Here is a 14,701-nt window from a genome sequence, read left to right on the forward strand (position 1 = left end):
TTTATTCACCAACAAACAGCAGTGCAATGCCTGCTCGGATTGTCTTTATCCAAGATAGATAATAATGAAGTAGCATAGCATTAGTAGCATTAGCATATTAAACAGTTACATTTATCTAGTTGTGTATTAAAGACTGATCTAATCTATTTCTCAGTATTATGAGTTATGGAGCCACACAATATGAAGGACACAATATGAAGGACTACTTCAGAAAGGTACAAAAATTTATTCATAGTACAGTATTTACAGTATATAGTATAAGTTTTTCTTTCTTTGTACATCAAACTGTAAAGTGAGAAAAGGTCATTTTGTACAAAGTGTGAATAATGGCACAAATATACATAATGAATAAGATTCAACTACAAAAGCCCTCATAGTAAAAACAGAGACAGATAAGGCAACAATTGGTCCTGATCAATGTGTACCCGTCTGCTCCCTGGAAAATGCTCAAGAAAAGACTCAGAGTAGGATAAATATTTGAGTTCCCGGTCTTGATTCACAGATTGAGAATGACTCATGGATGAGTGTCGAAACAACAACTGAATCGTTTTCTACAATGGAACACTCCTGGACGAGGGAATGAGGGATTACATCGACACGTTAATGATAACTCTTCGTACCAGAAAGACCTCTAGTTTGCAACTGACACCTCAACTAATTGGACAGCAATCACATTGCTTATTCACCTCAGGAGGAATAAGTCAAATGAATATAATAATGTATTAAAAACTGTCATGAGTGGGATTCGTTTAACTCTTCCACCACCTCATCATCATCCTTCATGATCACTTTCTGGTTAGAGTGGTTCAGAATCACACCCATCTCTCTCTGCAGGGCCTCCAGACTAGTCGAGCTGATGTAGTACCTTAGATTTTGGGATGGCAGCAGTTTTTGTAGCTCTTCTAACCTGCGGTAGGCCTGAAACAATAAATGTAAATATTACAATCAATAAATTAAAAAATAAATTAATACATTATGAGCATATAGCATAGCATATGTCCATATGTTTTGTATGAAAAGACCTTACCACTTGGTACTGTCTCTGCTCACAGTAGTGATCCACCAGGAAGCCAAAAGCATCACCGACTCTCACAGCTGGGTCTAAGTCAGGCTCTTCTAAGAGGGCCTCACACACCCGCACTGCCTCTTCAGCGTTCTCCTCATACAACCTGCAGCCAGAGAAGCAGGCAAACCTTATACTCTTGTCTTTAGTTCAAAACACAAAGGGTACTATTGCTGGGTTTACCTGCGCACATGGACAAACTTCTTAATCAAATTGATTTTGTGTTGCATGTCTAACAATTTAACTTCCTGTTTTCCAGAAGTGTCCTTTGCTTTTGTAAGGCACTTATGAGCCTCAGTCAGAGCATCAAGTGCTTTTCCATAATTTTGGTAATCGTCTATTTCCACCTTAATAGAAAAATATTTAAAACATTAGAAAAAAGTATTTCAGAAATCAAATAAGTCCCCTAAATTACAGTAAGCAGAGTATGATGATGGTTACCTGTGCACAGGCTTCATAGAAGCCCGAAAGCAGCTCTAGAGCTTTGCCTCTTGTGTAGAATCCAATGATAGTTTTGAGAATCTCTGGGTCTGTCCGCCAGTCCAGAGACTGAAGATAGTTTGCAGCCATAATAAAAAGGTCTTTCTGACGAGAAACATTGGCAAAAAATACAATTTTCTCGGTGTCTCCAGATTTGAGAAGTGCCCTCATAGCCTATATTTGATTAAAACACAAAAAACATTGTTATTTCATACGAACATGTTCAAACTAAAACTCTAAATCAAAGTTCGCTACCTTGAGCTTGTTCCCTGCTTGGGTGTACTTCTTAGTAGCTAAGTGATAGTTTCCTTGGCGCATGCAGCAGTCGGCTATCTTTTCCAGCAGCTCCTTCCTCGCCTCCTCAGACATGTCCTTTAACTCGGTCACAGTCATTTTCTCTGCCAGTTCCTCTGTGATGGTCAGGTTCTGAGTCACACACAGCTCCAGCGCTTCTTGATACTGGGGAGAAGTCATACATTTACTGGATGTGCTCATAGAAGATTACCGTGTACAACCATCATGCTGAACTGTACCTTCTTAGCTGCCAGCAATAACCCCACAGCCTTTTCATACTGGGAATGTGTAATAAAGAAATCCGAGCAGCGAGTCAGAAGTGCGGGATCAGAGCCCTCGTTTAGACCCTCTGCGATGAGCTGCAGTGCAGAGAACTGCTCTGTGGCAAAGGCCAGCTCCAGTGCTTTGGACACATAACCAGCCTGTAAAACAAGTGAGAGATGTGGTTGAACAGCGCCCTCTTGTGGACTGAGGACTTTCACAGACCTTGTGGTAAAGAGCTACTGCCCGATCCATATGAGTGCCCCGCTCCTCATAGTAACACGCAGCCTCCATCATGTCCTCTGGGTTACTGAGGAGAGCCAGGTTCATCAGCTGGTCATCTAAACTGTTCTCCTACTCAGAAAAGTGAACAAATTGATGTTTGACATTTTAATTTAGAGGTAGGCTTTCTGTCATATGCGAGAACCGTACCTTACAAAGGCGTATGGCATTGTTGTACGCCTGAGCTCGTGTGTAGAAGTGAACAGCCTGTTTGATGTCATCGTGTCCCTCGTAGTGCCGGGCCAGGTGGTAGGACGCAGCCCGATCCCCAGTGTCGTTGGCAATCTCAGACGCCTGAGAAGAGACGATATTGTGTTAGTTTAATTCCACTGTAACTTCAAAACATAACATTTTGGACGATGTTATTACCTTCTGAATGTTTCCCATGTAGCAGTAAAGCCGAACAAGAGAAAGGTAATCCTGAGCTAATTCATAGTAGTGCAGAGCTGCATCCATGTCTGACTCGCTCTCGAGGTACTGGGCCCACCATTTGTAGATGTTCCTGAAATTAAACTGGCTCAGCACTTCAATTGCACAGGGCTAATGAGCACATCATGTGTTCCGATGTCAGTATATTTCAAAAGATCGGTTTATAAATGAAATGGTCAAACAACATGCCATAAAAATCTGGGAAGTTAATTATAGCTTGATGAGATTTATCACATAAAATAAATGATAATGTTTCATTTGCATTATTTGCTACAACCTGCATCTTTCCTTTTGTTTTTTTTGTACACTATCCCTGTATAAATAAATACCACACCATGTCTTTTTAGGTATAGAAGTTAAATATGTAGAAAAAACAAACCCATGATACTACAATTACTACAATTAGGCGACCATTCGGTGGCTCATTGAACTTCACCTCTGTAATAGTTATTCCATAGTTTAAAGTAAAGATAAAATTAAGTTGCATCTCGAAACATTGGCTGGATATTTGACAAGGCTGTTCCTAAGCAACAACGCTGGACTTACTTGTCCCTCATTTTGTTCACATAGATTTCTAGGGAGGACGTATCATCTTGAAGCATTCTTGGCACTTCAACTCGATGACTGTCAGATTTCTCAAAGCTGTGAACAATGACATTTTCTCGTTATCTCATAATAATAGATAATTTGACGAAACAGAAACATTTTGTGACTTACAATGTGATGGCCTGGGCTTTACTCCCGACACTTTCCAGGTACTTTGCATAGTTGTAGTAAGTGGTACGCAGATGGATGCGGTCGTGTGTTTCTGCAAGTTCCAAAGCTTTCAGCCAATCTCCTGAAGCTTGGTAGAGGTTGTTGAGCAGGTCATAGCGCTGACAGGACTTGTACAACTTTTCAGCGTCTTCCTGTAGGGGGCAGGAAAAGATGAGGCAAAAAGATAATTGTTATTGGTTCGGGAAGTCCCCTGGTATGGTGGAATGCAGGAGGACGTGCCATTTTTAGATTTACCATACAGGGATACAATGAGTTACGATGTACAATTGAGGTGTTTTGATGTCTTACCAACATGCCGAGCTGAATGGCTAACATTGCAACTTGTGCTTCAGCTTCTGGCTCGACCACAGCCTCCTTCAGTGCTTTTGCTGCTCTGGGATTTCCCATATTCCCGAGGCAAACCCGTGCCACATCCAACCGGCGGGTTTTTACACACATCCGTGCCATATTTTCCCATACTGCTGCACTGAAGAAAAAAGACAAAGGAGAGAATATTGCTCACATTCTTTCCCCTATAGTGGAACGGTGTTTGCACCCCAAAAGTCACATACAGTTGGAAGTTGGACTAATCTAACATAGAAAGAATATTGATATGGCTGATGTTGTCTTCTCTTTGCTGACGTAAATCACCACTTTGCTTAATTTGGAGATGAGATTCCTGAGCAATCTGTTCCATATTTGTGCCCCCTCCACCTCCTCACTTTAGCTGATACAGATGTGGGTGTTTATTAAAGTTAGGCAACAGGAAATAGCCCAAATCTTTAGGGGCCAAAGAAAGGGGGAGATAAAGACTGAAAGCGATCTCGTTAAAAATACTTCTGCCCCCAATGGTTTCCTTACATGGACACAGAAAACATAATAGTTGCAAAGCTTGAGCTGGAGGCAGAACAAAGCGGCAAGATCTAGCACTCCACCAAAGGAAAGACAAGAGAAGAACAGGTCTACATTTGGCCTCTCTTCCCATCCTCTTTCCTCTCAGGAAACACATCCTGTAGCAGAACGACTGAGACTGCCAATATGTTTGTTGCATATGAGAAAGAGGACTCCAGCAAACGCCCCCTGGGCTCCAGACAAAAGAATACACAAGCGTGACGTCTAAGAGGGGGTCTTTGGACATTCTCCCACAGACACACAAACACACTGACACACACATTTTTAAAGTCACCACAAGAAGTCGGATGCGTGCTCTTGAGCTGGGACTGGGAATTGATACCTGAGCCTGTGAAGGAATGTGAGTCTGCATACTTCTACTTTCACAACTGACACAAACAGCAGGAGGAGGACGGCAGAGGGTTTGTTCCAGGAAGCAGGGGATTCTTCAACTATGAGACAAGCTTAGAACTATTCACTTGGCACAACATTTGATTTGTTGTTACATCTGTTCTCTTGAGCAGCTGAAAAGAGGAGATTGAAAAAAACAAAATCATTGCCCGAAAAGGAAAAAAATGCATCAGCACTGCACTGACTAAAACAGATTGACTGAGGATCAGAGAGCACAAACAAGAACCAAGACAACCCTGAAGCTGCAGCCGACCCGAGCCAGTGGAATGGACCTAGCTGACTGCTGGACAAACCCCTGTGTGCCTGCAGCGCTGTCTGAAGAAGAAGGCTAAGGACCTGCATGTCTCACCTCCACATGACAATGGATGGAGATGTTCTTTAGGTAAACTTAAGAACCCATCCGTCAGCAAGCAGCCCAACAGAGCTGCTGGAGCCAGTAGAGAGTGCTGTGGCGGGGGGACAGGAGAGGGACCAGGAGGCCTCAGAAGAGAACCCAGAGGAGCAGCTGCCTGAGGCAGGACAAGAGGCAGAAGTGGCAGGTGTCCGGCGGCCCATGGCTGTGCAGAGGCTGGTGGCAGCCGCGGTGGCAGTGGCCCTGCTCTCTTTAGTTCTGAACAATGTGGCAGCCTTTACACCCAGCTGGGTGCTGCAGGCTCTGGAGGACGGCCGCAAGAGGAGCGTGGGTCTGTGGAGGATGTGTCCCGTGGGCGTGGAGCGGGACAGAGAGGAGCTCCAGGTGGAGCGCAAAGAGCACGGAGCCCAGAGACAATGTGAAGGCCTGGGATGGGGCTCGGACTTTGCAGGCTACCAAGAGTCACGCAGTACTGTCAAATGTAAGTGTTAGCAAATTTACCTTTTTTGCAGTAATAAACGGGAAAACATGTTTAAAATGTAAATTACATTTAATAACGTCGTTAATCATTGTCAATTTTGATCTTTAAATGATAACTACATTCTGTGATTCTTGGCTATTTGCATACAGTGTAATTCATGTTTTCCTTGGGCCTCAATGAAACAGTCCATTCATAAATCAGTCTTGTGGGATTGTGCTACCAGTTTACAAAGATTGTGGTGATGTAGTGAATAATGCTGCCTCTGTCATTTGTCCTCAGTGCAGTTTGACATGATGCGAGCCTGTAACCTGATGGCCACCATGGCTCTGACGGCGGGTCAGCTGATCTTCCTCCTCGGCCTCATGGAGCTGCCCTTCGTCACACAGGAGTCACAGTGGTGGGAGGAGGCCATTGCTGCTCTCTTTCAGCTCGCAAGTGAGTTTCATTAACTAGTACACCGTTTATTGTGTTTACTGTAGGAATAGCGTGACTAAAATAATGTCATCTTTTTAAAATAATGAAAAAAATATATAAAAATAGAGTAAAAAAAAATACAGATAATCTCCAAATATCTTTGGTCAAGTTACAGGGACTGCCTCAGTGTAATTTTAGGAAGAGTGTTTTGTTCAATATTGGATCTTTGCCACTTGGTACCTGTGTGGTAAAATATTGAGAGGTCCACACTGGGTCTAAATTTAGTCCAAGTCTAAAATTCATGGGCCTGAGCCGCAGAGTGCCAGAGAGCGACTGTCGGGCGCCAGGATATCCCTGCTCAGGACAAGGAAATGTCTGTGACTACCTATTATGCAAAGGGCCGCGCTGAAGAAGTAGGGGAGGGGGCACAGACGGGAGAGACAGTTTGGATGCAGTGTTTGTGTGCGCTGCCATATTTGTGTATCAGTGTTTAGAGTGTGTCGCTGTGCTACACACGACATGAGGGTGGGAAAGCCTCCGCTCTGATAAGCTGGCCCAGCTTTTATGTCTGTGTTTACAAAATGTCGGCCATCAGCAGCAACTCTCCTCTTTAGTGGACCGTCTTCGCAGCTTTTATCTCTGGAACTTTGAGGATTGTGACCCACCCAACATTACAGAGCTGTCCATTATTAATCAACATCACCACCCTTCTTCAACAATAAATCACAAATAGCAACAGTTCTTCATTAGAAACGTGATGATTAAGACTACATGTCCAAAGAATGAATCAGTATTGGAAAGTCAGTGAGGAAAGAAAGGAACTAGTGAAACACCATTTAAAAAAAATTCACGAATCAATCATTGTGTTTCAAATTCTTTTCTTCATTTCCATACCTGGGCATGCGTGTTTGTAGGAGTCTGGTTTAACAGGTAAATGGCAGCTACAATTGCTTACAAATTAATAAAATGTAAAAACTTGATCGGGAAACTAGGAAGCTAGACTTAACATTAAGGCTTCAACAAAACTCTATAGTTTGTCAATTGCCCGTCGTTGTGAATTAATTTTATGTTTTTGGCAGATTCACAGCCCCTTCCTGTAAATGTTTTCATTCATTTTACAATCAAAGGCCCGTCTTGATGCTCTGAACTACTGCATTAGTCTCCTCTAGATAAGCCTGGAATGTGCTCTGTGAATGGACGCAGCTCTAAAATGTCAAAAGCTAAATTCTCGGTCCGACAGGTTTTATGAAGAAGAAAAATGGGAACAAAAAAAAGGAGGAACGGGGAGCATTTTTCATTTGTTCATTTTTACAAGTTTTTGGTGACAAATCACATCTAAGGTCCAGTTTTAGATGAACCCCTAGTTTAGGGTGTGGAGAAAAGGGAAGGAAGGAAAGATGGAAAGAGGAAGAAGAGGAAGGAACCTTGGGAGATAAGTGAGTGCCAAATAGAAGTGTTCACACAGGCCGCCCTGGCTCACTGCTGGAGAGGAGATTATTCATATTCTTGGATAAGGACCCAGAGAGATTAAACATGACCTGCACCAAGAGTAGTGTCCACACACAATGATCCATGTACAGTCTCCACATCCTCCACTAAAACAATGACCATCAGATTATAAAGGTAGACCATAGACACACAAATACAACAGCTCCAGGAAACAGACTGATTCATATCTGAAGGCCTCAACATCTCCATTTCCACTCATTATTTCACTCTAAATTTAAACAACTCTGGATGACTTGTTTTACCAATGAATTAACCACCATCAGGAATTAGTGAAGTAAATTGGAAATGTGAATTAATTATAGCTAGAACAAGGCAAAGTTCAAAGAGCTACGTGGCATTCAATGATTGCACGCAAAAAGAGTTCCTCACAGCGTGAATCAAAGAGCTCAGGAAAGAGAGCGTTTGAAAGAGGCTTTCTAAGTTTGATATTTTTCCTTTGTAGCTCTCTGATGCTTTTTTCCTAAAGGAAACAAAGCCTTAAAAGGCTGCTTACAGGACTCCTGCTAAATATAGCATGAAAGAAGTGAATTTAAGAGCTTTGAAAGATGTCTAACCAAACTGTCTGTATTGTCTAGGTTTGGTGCTGGTGATCGGACTCGTCACCTTCTACAGGATCGGCCCGTACACACACCTGTCCTACTCGTGCTACCTGGACATTGCTGCATGTCTGCTGGCCACACTGGCTGCAGCAATGCTCATATGGAACATTTTACATCGCCGTGACGACTGCATGGCACCTAGCGTCATCATCATCACCCGCTCGCTCACGTCTCGTTTCCATCCGCGTCCGGACAATGACTATGTGGAGTCGCCGTGTTAGCAGCAGTCCACCAAGCTCAACTAAATCTGCATATCACAACTATTCAACCATAGGAAAGGACTAGAATTCAGCTCAGGCACAAAGTAGAGTACAATGCATGTATAAACAACATATTTAAGTCTTAGTTTATTGATGGCGTTTTATGGATAAATAGTGTCATTTGGACTCACTGTCCCATTATCAACTTGTCTGGAGAAGCTCAAGCTGGACCTTGACGTATAGTAATTTTGAATATTTGGAATAAAATGGCTATTACTATATTTTAATGAATATACATGAATAGTTCCTTATTTAATATACTGGGTCAAGATACCACATTACCTCACAAATTATAAATCTAAAGGGCCATCAATACTGGACTGTAAGCCATTTACTGTCTGAAAAAGAAAATGTAAAAAATATAGAAAATAAATTTCTACAAAAAAGTCAATTGAAATGTATTATATACATTATAAATTAAATTCAAGTAATTTAATGGTCTGATAAAAAGTATATCAAATATTTACTATGTTGGTACATGTTGTAAAATTAAGATAATATAAACATTTATAGAAGTAAATGCTTTTGTGAGTATTATTTTGACTTTATTACCTGGTTTAGACAAATATGTACACATTAAAAATAATACATTTTCATACGAGACATTTTAAGCTAATTCTGCCTTGATGCTCAAAAACATAATTAAATAAAAAGACCCCGACACTGGTTACAGTCTCTGGGGCCTGATTGGGACAACATTTTGAGACTTTAATTGGTGGTTTTCAGATTCGTTTGCCATGAAATATCTACAAGGTATACTTACAAATCTTGAATCAATGATTTCTATTAGTGACTAGACATGTTCACTTCCATTACAGCACTGCATTTAACGATATTTGTTTTAGCTGCCCCATCTGCATTAAATATTATTGGCCTAGAATGTTGTGATGTCATCTGAAACCCAGTAATCGAAGGCTTTGTCAGAGCTGATGACTCGATTCACACTTGAATTAGGAGGACTCATGTGTAAAACATTTCCATCACAATTCCATCACCGGCCCCCAGAGGCGACTGTTGCTGTGATTTTGGGCCTTACAAAAATTAATTTAATTGAATTTCCAAAATGGTGACTTCCCTACAAAATGTAAGCTAAAATAACCACATGATTGAGACTCATTTCTACAGAAACTAGATAAGGAAATAAAATTCCTGTGGGTGGCGATATGAGGGACTTAGTCACAATGTTGAAACAGAAAGACACAAAAATAGCCTTCAATGAGAACTGTGGTAAAGCTGTCATCAGACCTATTGAAGTACACCAGAAAATATTTGGCCAGTGGGACGTGGCATTTTCCTATTTGTTTGTGTTCTTGTTGTCCTTATGGGAAATGCAAACGCTCACAGTAAATCAGCCTTTGTGACCTGAGCATAGGAATGGGAAGTGAACTCCTTTTAGACTATATTGGCAAGAGTACTTTGTGTACTACCGTGGAAATGTTTTGAGAAGTGTATCCCGTTCAGCACTCCCACAGGCACAGACTTTACTGTGCTCACTTCATTACTGTCCGAAAGAATCGCCACAGCCTGTGTTTATTTACCTGAATTTGTGACGTAAATGATTAACTTTTCCCCAACGTCACAGACTGTAGTAATGCTCAAGTATGAATATGTAGCCATTTAATGTAGAACTTACCTCTTAATTAGTTTGATGGACTTGAAGGCTTCATCCATATCACCAATGGTCAAATAAAAGCTGAAATTTAGCATGGCGTCTCGGGTGGACCGCTCACAGTTCTCCAGCCCCACGAAGTCTCGAAGTGGTCGCCTCGACACCATCTTCGGAGCAGTTGGACTTTTGGAAAGCTGGTGGTGGTGCGGAGATGCTTCTTCAGGCTGAAGTGAGGGCTCCCCGGGCTGAAAACAGTCAAGATCACCAGAAGAAATAGTGTGATTATGTGAAAGAACATTAACTAGTGAAGGGTTTAAAAACCGAACACTTCCACACACACACACAATCACACGTGGACAGATCTGTTTGCTGCAGGGATACACTATTGTAGATGTGGATGTCTTCTGCTTGTTTACAGTGAGCACAAAGCACAGGATCTCTAAACTTACAGTAGTGACTCTCACTTACTTCTGGGAGAAAGACACAACCTCTCCGATAAAACAGCTGGGTTGTGTTGAGCCAAACAAAGAATTGCACACAAAATGAATGACAGAAATAAAAGGACAAGAAAGCACAACATTTATCCTGCAGTATTGATACTATGCAGTGACATCGCAGAGGGTGGGAGGGGCTAAGTTTTTAGAATGGCCTGAAAAGAAGGAATACAAAAACACATTTTCAGGAGCCTTTGATCAATCCGAGCGTTCTCTTGTGACTTACTTGAAACATAATGATTTATTTAACAACACAAATCAGCTCACGTGTTGTAGTTTAAACTAAGCTCTTCATAGTCAGATTGTGTTCAAATAAAGCTCAGGTTAAAGCAGAGTAACAAGAGTACAGAGAGAGCAGTGCCTCCTGTTGGCTTCACCGCCCAGGTTACATTAATGACATCACTTGAAAGGTATCAATTCCCTTCTAAATCAGTCCAGAGAGAAGCACACAGCTCTCACCTTGCAGACAAAGTAATAGTATGGCACATCCATAGCGAGGAGCGAGTGCAGACCAGCCGGTTTGAGGTAGCAGTCGTGCAAAAGAAGTCCATGTTCTTGAGTGCAGAACAGTGCCACCACAGACACATCAGCCTGAAACCAAACCGCTCCATTGGTTATTGGACAAATTAGCACAGAGCATTGATAATGTCAGCAGCCATTACCTCATCCACGGAAACAGACGCTGATCCCTCAGAGCTGATCGGCACAGTCTCGCAAACAAACAGACGAGGTTCACTCTCATCCCAAAAGTGAGAAATGGGGCAGCGGCCACTGAGATCTGTCCCTTCGAACTGCTGCCTGAAAAACATAATAAATACAGATGATACATTTACTAATAAATTACAACTACAAAAGCAAAAATGGTGCTTATTACCTTTCACCTTCTTCAGATGGTGTGATACCACTGGAGGGTCTTCCACTAGAAAAGTCAAAGTGTGTAATGGTGTCCATCTCAACGTCGTAAAAGTACACTTTGTGATCTGTCCTTCCGTTTACCTGAGGAGACAAAGTAGGTTCCCTGTTTTTTTTCTCCTGTATATGTCAAGTACAATTCATGGCAATAGTTTGGGCTTATTTTGACCCTTTGGATACTGTCCTACTATAGCGCTACTAACCAGTGTAATGATAATGCTGACTTGACTGCCATTTGCGTTACATTTGACAGAACTCAAGACCCCCACATTTGGAATGAACTCCGGCAGGTTCTTGGCACTTGAGTGAGCTTTAGCATCTCTATAAAACACAGATAAAAAATGTATTTGTTGCAACAATACCCAATACAAATGATAAAATGGACAGCACTTACCTCCGGGAGAGATCGAACACTCTTATATGAGCTGTGTCTGTGCCCACCACCAGATATGACTGGCACACACTGAGCAGCACTGGGTTTCCTTCAGTCTTGGAAAATGTTAGTAACTGCTTCACTGTTCCCTAAGTTGAAGAAGAGTTAGTTTAGCCATGAATGTGAGGTGGGAGAGTTCTAATAACCAATAGCAACCTGGGGTGTACGAATCTGGACTCTATTGGGTTCCACAGTGTAGAGATTCTCTCCATGAACTGCTACTACATGAGAGTCACAAGTAAATGACCCTGAAACAGAATCAAATGAATGCAAATTAACCAGTGTTTTTTTTACAAATGAAGAATTCTTGTAATACTTTAAAATCATACCCGAATTGCAAAAGGCTGTTCCTGAAATTTCATACACAGTGATCTGCTTTCCACTCCAGATAGTCAATGATTCCTGTTTCATTTGACAGATTACAAAATGGTTCTTTTGAATACAGTAAAATGATACTGGATGGAATTTACCTTTGTACCACAGACGCCCTTGATGTGTGAGTCTGACTGTAGAACCAAATGCACCTCTGGATTGAACTGTGAGACGCTGAGCTGAGTTGGAGAAAGCTGGACTGCTGCCACCTGCTGGCTGAAGTGGGATGACATCAAATGCTCCGACAGGATCAGGACGGTGTGGGAATTGTTTGCAGCTAAAAGGCTCAAGTTGGAACTCCACTAAAATGAAAAGATCCCATAAAAATAAACACTGAAACAAAAAAAAAAAAAAGTGTATATTTTTTCTGACATTACCTCTAGTTGTGTGACATTGCCCTGTATTTCAGTGGGAGCTTGTAACTTCCACAGGATTTTATTGTCAGTTTTGTTGCCGTTTGATGCAAACACCATTTTCCACATTGCTATGCGACCACAGCTGGTGCCCGCGGCCAATATTCCTGTAGAGATGAATGGAATTGTGATGTTAAATGTTATAAAGAGAGAGAAAAGATAACTTTCAAACAATATACATGTACCTTTTCCTGAACTATAAGCGACACAGTTGACAATTTCATCTTGCTCAAAGCCTACAGCCTCTTCAAGAGACAAAACATAGTTGTCATCTCGTTCAAGGTCCCACAGCCTATGGAGGAATAAATAAGATAATTTCTATGACAAGTTAAAGTGTATCAGGTTTTGTCTGTCTATATTTACCTAATGATCTGATCCCCTGATGTTGTAATGAGAAGGCCGTTGTTAGTCCAAGCAATGTGGTTTATCAGCTTCAACTTGCTGCTCAACTTGACCTAATAAGAAGAGGTCAGTACATTTATGAATGAATAATAGAAAATGATTTATGTGTGAAGCACTTTGAATTGCCTTGTGTATGAAATGTGCTCTACAAATAAACTTGCCTTGCCTTGCCATTTAGTTGTGTTTGGTATACAGAATGGACAGTATCCAGAAAAAAAAAACACTAAAGTAAAAATACCTTCATAAATTCTTGGGCTCCTCCTGGCGATCCCAGTGAGTATTGTGAGAGCACCATAGTTTCAGTGATCACAGCAAGGACGTCTCTTTTGTCAAAGTAATACATATGTTTAATGGCTCCTTCCACACTCAGAAGTTCACTTGATTTACCATGCTCATCCACTGCATAGACTGTACCTGTTTCCGTAAAGTCATTTTGTAAGTGAATCATATTTAAGATGATATTTTACAAGGCATTGCTCTTCAAATAAATGAAAATAATAATAAGTCAAAGATTCACACTTACCATGTGTGGTGCTTACATAAAAAGTAAGCTCCTCTTGTGGGCCTATCTTGAGAGGTGCTTTATTCCAACCAAACTTGTCCAAAGCATTTGGATCTCCCAGCACAGATGCCTTGGCAAGCTTCGCTACATCACTTAAACCAGAGTCAGGGTTAGTTTTATAACATCATGTTCATAAAATTACATTTTATTACACAGGGATGCAACCCTGAGAATGGCTTCACTTACTCGCCAGGTGTTGCTGGTTTAAATATGCAGCTGGATAATGGTCTTTTGAATTCATGCTTAGTAAGATGATTTCCTTGCAGTCTTCCCTTTCCATCAATATTCCAAACAGCAAGAACTCCATTCTTAAATTTAACACAACACAAAGTGAATCCAGTACAGAATTCAATTAATGTACTAAAAATATTTATAACCATGACCTGTAAGATACAAATCAAGCCCTTACCTGGTCACCTGTCACTAAGCGGCTTCCAAACCCACTCCACTCGAGAAGAGTGCAGGAGATCGAATGTGTGCTGGGCAGTGCTGTGTGACCTCCAGAGGGGTATGTAAGCAGAATGACTTCTCCATTCTCCCAGGCAACAGCAAGAACTGGCTTTGTAGGATGCCAACGCACCATAGTGGGCTGATAAGGCTTTTCTATATGACACTTCTCCACATAGTCACCCTAAACAGAAGTCATGAGACTTTATGAAAGCTGTTGGATGTTTTTTTATGCATAAAGAAGGAAGAGACGTGTACCTGTTGCATGTAAACATCGACAGTCCCTCCAGTACTGAGGCTACTTGATGCCACAGCCAGAACTGGTGACACTGGGTGCCAGGTCAGTTGTACAGGCGCACCACTGCTCTCTGGGGCATCAATTGGGTGGTCAAAATACACCGCCATCTCCCCACTGGCATCAAGATTAAAAAAATCAAGAGGAAAAACTTTTAATAAAAGTATATCAAAAGAGTATATGTCAAAATGTCAGCAGTCAAAATGTTGTAAAATATATATAGACTAATTACAACATGCCTTTTATTCAGTGTCATATATTTAATATAGCATTTTTGTAC

The 14,701-nt window shown here is 41.4% G+C and overlaps 2 protein-coding genes across 3 annotated transcripts; one reads left to right on the plus strand and one right to left on the minus strand.

Annotated features, from left to right (window-relative positions):
• Positions 1 to 211: 211 nt before the first annotated feature.
• On the minus strand, positions 212 to 14,548 carry ift140 (intraflagellar transport 140 homolog (Chlamydomonas)). Of its 2 annotated transcripts, XM_072455633.1 has the most exons (30): positions 14,385 to 14,548; positions 14,089 to 14,310; positions 13,866 to 13,987; positions 13,641 to 13,771; positions 13,356 to 13,531; positions 13,079 to 13,170; positions 12,901 to 13,007; positions 12,680 to 12,822; positions 12,401 to 12,604; positions 12,260 to 12,332; positions 12,087 to 12,178; positions 11,892 to 12,019; positions 11,701 to 11,818; positions 11,460 to 11,581; positions 11,248 to 11,383; positions 11,045 to 11,176; positions 10,560 to 10,595; positions 10,116 to 10,336; positions 3,875 to 4,052; positions 3,527 to 3,717; positions 3,356 to 3,451; positions 2,750 to 2,882; positions 2,531 to 2,674; positions 2,324 to 2,452; positions 2,077 to 2,259; positions 1,799 to 2,002; positions 1,505 to 1,717; positions 1,247 to 1,410; positions 1,028 to 1,169; positions 212 to 918 (listed from the first exon to the last, which is right to left on the minus strand). In XM_072455633.1, the coding sequence occupies exons 1-30, from the start codon at positions 14,529 to 14,531 to the stop codon at positions 733 to 735; spliced, it is 4,365 nt and encodes a 1,454-aa protein (XP_072311734.1). In that variant the 5' UTR covers positions 14,532 to 14,548; the 3' UTR covers positions 212 to 732. The 2 variants fall into 2 exon arrangements, with proteins under 2 accessions (XP_072311734.1, XP_072311733.1); XM_072455632.1 differs by lacking the exon at positions 10,560 to 10,595.
• tmem204 (transmembrane protein 204) lies at positions 4,540 to 9,002 on the plus strand. The gene is made up of 3 exons (XM_072455631.1): positions 4,540 to 5,700; positions 5,980 to 6,135; positions 8,199 to 9,002. Exons 1-3 carry the CDS (start codon positions 5,421 to 5,423, stop codon positions 8,441 to 8,443), a joined length of 681 nt encoding a protein of 226 aa, XP_072311732.1. The 5' UTR covers positions 4,540 to 5,420; the 3' UTR covers positions 8,444 to 9,002.
• Positions 14,549 to 14,701: the final 153 nt, after the last annotated feature.

The sequence above is a fragment of the Eucyclogobius newberryi genome, unplaced genomic scaffold (genome assembly GCF_026437365.1).
Source record: "Eucyclogobius newberryi isolate DKJ021-1_F unplaced genomic scaffold, fEucNew1.0.hap1 SCAF_20, whole genome shotgun sequence".
In the NCBI taxonomy this organism is placed as follows: Eukaryota; Metazoa; Chordata; class Actinopteri; order Gobiiformes; family Gobiidae; genus Eucyclogobius; species Eucyclogobius newberryi.